The sequence below is a fragment of the Pterocles gutturalis genome, unplaced genomic scaffold, assembly GCF_000699245.1.
Source record: "Pterocles gutturalis isolate BGI_N339 unplaced genomic scaffold, ASM69924v1 scaffold17562, whole genome shotgun sequence".
In the NCBI taxonomy this organism is placed as follows: Eukaryota; Metazoa; Chordata; class Aves; order Pterocliformes; family Pteroclidae; genus Pterocles; species Pterocles gutturalis.
The window spans coordinates 2,895-7,017 of record NW_010108251.1 but is presented as its reverse complement, the minus strand read 5'-3'; the positions used below and the strand labels follow the sequence as shown (position 1 = coordinate 7,017).

At 42.1% G+C, this 4,123-nt stretch overlaps 1 protein-coding gene across 1 annotated transcript in view; it reads left to right on the top strand.

Moving 5' to 3' along the window:
• Nucleotides 1–43: 43 nt before the first annotated feature.
• The window catches only part of LOC104461110 (insulin gene enhancer protein ISL-1-like), a gene marked incomplete at both ends in the record, with an annotated part of 6,838 nt that continues 2,758 nt past the window's right edge, over nucleotides 44–4,123 (top strand). Inside the window, 2 exons of the mRNA XM_010072576.1 lie at nucleotides 44–327; nucleotides 1,775–1,986. Of these exons, the coding sequence (XP_010070878.1) occupies nucleotides 44–327; nucleotides 1,775–1,986 (496 nt within the window). The remainder of the gene's footprint in view (nucleotides 328–1,774; nucleotides 1,987–4,123) is intronic.

Genomic DNA, 4,123 nt, shown 5'->3' with positions numbered 1-4,123 from the left:
CTCACGGCGATCCTCTTCCTCTCTTCCCCTTCCCTTACAGCAGAACCTATCTCTGCCAGACAGCCGGCTCTGCGACCCCACGTCCACAAGCAGCCCGAGAAGACCACCCGAGTCCGGACTGTCCTTAATGAGAAACAGCTTCACACCTTGAGGACCTGCTATGCCGCTAACCCCAGACCTGACGCCCTCATGAAAGAGCAACTGGTAGAAATGACCGGCCTCAGCCCGAGGGTCATCAGGGTTTGGTTTCAAAATAAGCGGTGCAAGGACAAAAAAAGGAGCATTATGATGAAGCAACTTCAGCAACAGCAACCCAATGACAAAACTGTAAGTGTCTTCAGCCTCTGACCGTGCGCTGCCTTCCTTCCCAAGGAGAAACGCCGGGGCTGTGTCCAGCCCGGCCAGCCTCTGGGGTCGGTCTGAAGCTTTTGATTTTGTGGGGGTTCCCTTAAAAAAAAAAAGAAAATTATACCATTTAGCTATTATCAGCTTGTTTCTGCTGTCAGTGCAATTAAAACAGACCACAGCGAGGAGCTGATATAGGCTGTTCAAGCGAACACGTCTTTCGTGAGGCTAAGGATACGCGGTGTATTAGACTACTCTGCAGCGTGAATTGCGACCTGCAGAGCTTATGGGATGTAATAAGCCCAGCCTTCTGTAATATTTATATTGCAAATGCAGAGGACTCCTTGAGGAGAAAATGACGTTTTCACCCTCTTCAATTGTTTTACACAGGAGTAAACCCAGAAGTAAAACCCATGAGTAAAAGGGGAAATTGATGTATTTTCTTAGCACTTTATGTACTACAAAGTGCATGTGTGTGTTTTTCAGTGCACTTAGCGTAGAAAAAGACAAATGCAATGCAAAGGTTTTGGAATTACTATCGTGTTCCAGGTTACTTAAAATATGCGTAGTACTCATGCAGAAATATATTGAGATCTCCTCTGCGGGCGTATATGCACGTGTCATGCAAACAAGCAGAAAGCGCTGTGTTCAGCAGAGTAAACTGTCTGTCTCCATTTTAAGCCAACTTTTTTCTTTTTTCTTCTTTCTTTCTTTCTTTTTTTTGCCTGTTATTAGTCCACTTGAAGAGGAGTCTGTTATTCTCCCTGTGTATATTGACTGACCTGAGAATGACTATTAATTCATAAGGCTGCCTAGTTAAGTGGAATTTAAGGAGTTTCATTTTACCCTCTTGGAATGCAATAAAACACTATGTTATTAACTTGCCTGAACAATCTATTCGTCGAGGCTCGGAGTTATTTTGTACACAGTGACTGCACCATAGGGCATACTGGGAGGGCTGGGGTTTCCTTTTTTTTTAATTTTTTTTTTTATTTTTTTTTTAAGAGAGCAGTACTGACGTACCCCAGGTTTGCCGTGCAGTGGATATACGATCCAGTTAAGGTCACGCAGGACAAAACCAGCCTGGATGCGACACAGAAAGGCAGTATAGTTAACCGTTTCTTGTGCCGAGCCGTACGTCTGCAGCCAAGATACAGAGTGCTCGTGTTTAAGAAAGCTCGGGACGGAGGGGGTATGCCTTGGGGGAAATAGGAGGATTAAAGGAAAAGAAAGTAAACTTCCACCGTGATAAATGCAGCGGGTAGAAATAGACTGACCTAGAGTAGAATAGAGTAAGACATTCACAGCGGATTAACAAAGCAAATACAAGCGACTGTATAGATAAGATAGAAAACAGTTTATTGACTCAGCGCTTATATATAATAAAGTTAACCGAGCTCATTAACATCTTTTGCTGGGCTGTTTACAGAATATCCAAGGGATGACAGGAACTCCGATGGTGGCTGCTAGCCCAGAGAGACACGACGGTGGTTTACAGGCGAACCCGGTGGAGGTGCAGAGTTACCAGCCGCCCTGGAAAGTACTGAGTGACTTCGCCTTGCAGAGTGACATAGACCAACCTGCTTTTCAGCAACTAGTAAGTTTCGGTTCCCAGCTGGAGCAGGCCAGCCTTTACCCGGGGTAGAGCAATGGGGGGTTCTCTAAATGTGCCGAATGCCTTCAGAGAGACGAGCAATCCAGACTAGCTGGATTATCCTGAAATTGCAACGTGGGCACGGTGGCACTCGGTAAACGTGGCGAACTGAATTAATAGGGCTTGTTGCAAAGTCTGCCTTAGTGCACAGCAGAGCTCTTGCTGAGTTAAGTGGGAGGTGGATAAGGCCTGACCCTGGTCTGAGAATAATTCAGCTCGCACACTACTGAAAACTGAAAGCACCCTTATCCAGAGAACTAAAACTTTCTTCATGTGTCATATAATTCTCTGGATATTTGTGAAAAGTTTCTAAAATGTGCCCCTCCTATCTTCAGGCCAATTTTGCCTATATGCCATAGAGTGTATTTTAAATATACTACTGCAACATCAGCCTGTGCCCTTGTTTTGTCACACAAACACAAATAGCTCAATTAAATTTTTAAGTCCTTGTTTTAAACATATACCTCTAGATATAACTGTATATGCCCATATACACACAAATATATACAGATATACAGTTTACATTAAATATTGTACTTTGGAAAGGGAATTGTTAGTATGTATTCACGTGAAAAATTCAAACAATACAATAAACTGCCTTAAGCCAGAAGAACACAGACCTTTTAGGATAAATTCTGTTCTTAACACAATTCCTTATGCCCGCGTCATTTGGGTGCTCATATGGGAACATATAATCTACAATACTTAGGCCCAACAGGGTGAATTAAGGACAGAAGTTCCATCTTAACTCAATTTCCTGGCCTAAGTGTTTTAAAACCAGATCTTTAAAACAGTAAGGTACCTTGTGTATGGTTTTTCAGTGATTCAAAACTGTACTTAACAATGAAGAATTAACATACAGACTTTTTTTTGATCTGTTGGGCATTTTTCAACATGGAGCGATGGAAGCCATGTCTAGAATTGTTTGCAGACCTTTCCAGTTTAGTATCACGCTCTGTTGCAGGATCGCTTTTGTTTTGCCCAGTGGCAGGCTGCAGCGTGCTTCCCTCCCCTGGCACATCCTGCTCACTCGGGAAGCTGTAGCACAGCAGCAAGGCTGTTTGCATCATTTTACCTCCAGAGCAACCACCGGTTTTCCTGCTTTGATCAAGCTGTCAAGCAGACACAAGACAAATTGATCTGCTTCTGCTGCCTTACTTATTGGGCCTTAACAGAATAGCAGACTTTAAAAACCTTTGATGCAGTGAGTTTTTGTATGGAGTAAGTCTGAAAAAAGAAACAAAACAGGCAGAATGGAAGATGGATAGCCCAAATACGCACATGCAAATAGCTAGACAGATCACTACATAGATTAAATTTTATATACATTAGACATAATGTCTGATACCAAAAAAGAGTTAAAATGAAGAATTGTGGATGGAACAGACAGATATTCTACCGTTCAAGGCATGTCTCTAATCTGGAAAGGGCCTTAATCACAAGATCAGCCAGCTAAATAGATGACAAAGAAATGCTTTTGGATTAGTAAAGCTCCACCCTTCAAATCATGCCTTTTCCCAACACTGCTCCTAAACTAACGGGAGCCGCAGGGAACATTAGGATGCAGAAGTGTGACCTTTTTTATCAAACTGGCTCTCGTTAAAAAGAGATAGCACCGGCTTCAAATCACAAATGAAAGAGGATGGCTTGTTTCAAATGCCTTCTGCTCCCGGAGTCTCCTTCCAGGTTTATTTTAGTATGTGCACAAAAGGGGAAAAAAGCAACCTTGCAGTTTCGTGTCAAAAAACCACATGCACTCTTAAATAATTGACTAGAACATCCTGTTGGGATTGCCACTCTTGCAAGACAGGGAAGAAGGCCTCATTAATAAATTTGTTTGTTTATTTGCTTGATTTTTCAGTCTTCTTTTTTTTAAGTTTTTTTTTTTTTTTACCTGCTTTTTTTTTTGGTGATTTGGCCGAAGGCCTGAAGAATATTCTTGTGAAGTCAATGAGGAAGCTAAACAAAGCAACAAACAGTGACAGAGCCTCCCGTGGAGACGTATCAGGCTGTCCAGCTGCATGCCTGTGTATTTGTTTTTATGTTCTTCTTTGTCTGCTACTTTTCTTTGATTGTTACGGTTGTAACAACACTTCTTTTTCTTATTTTTCTGTCTTTCTTTTT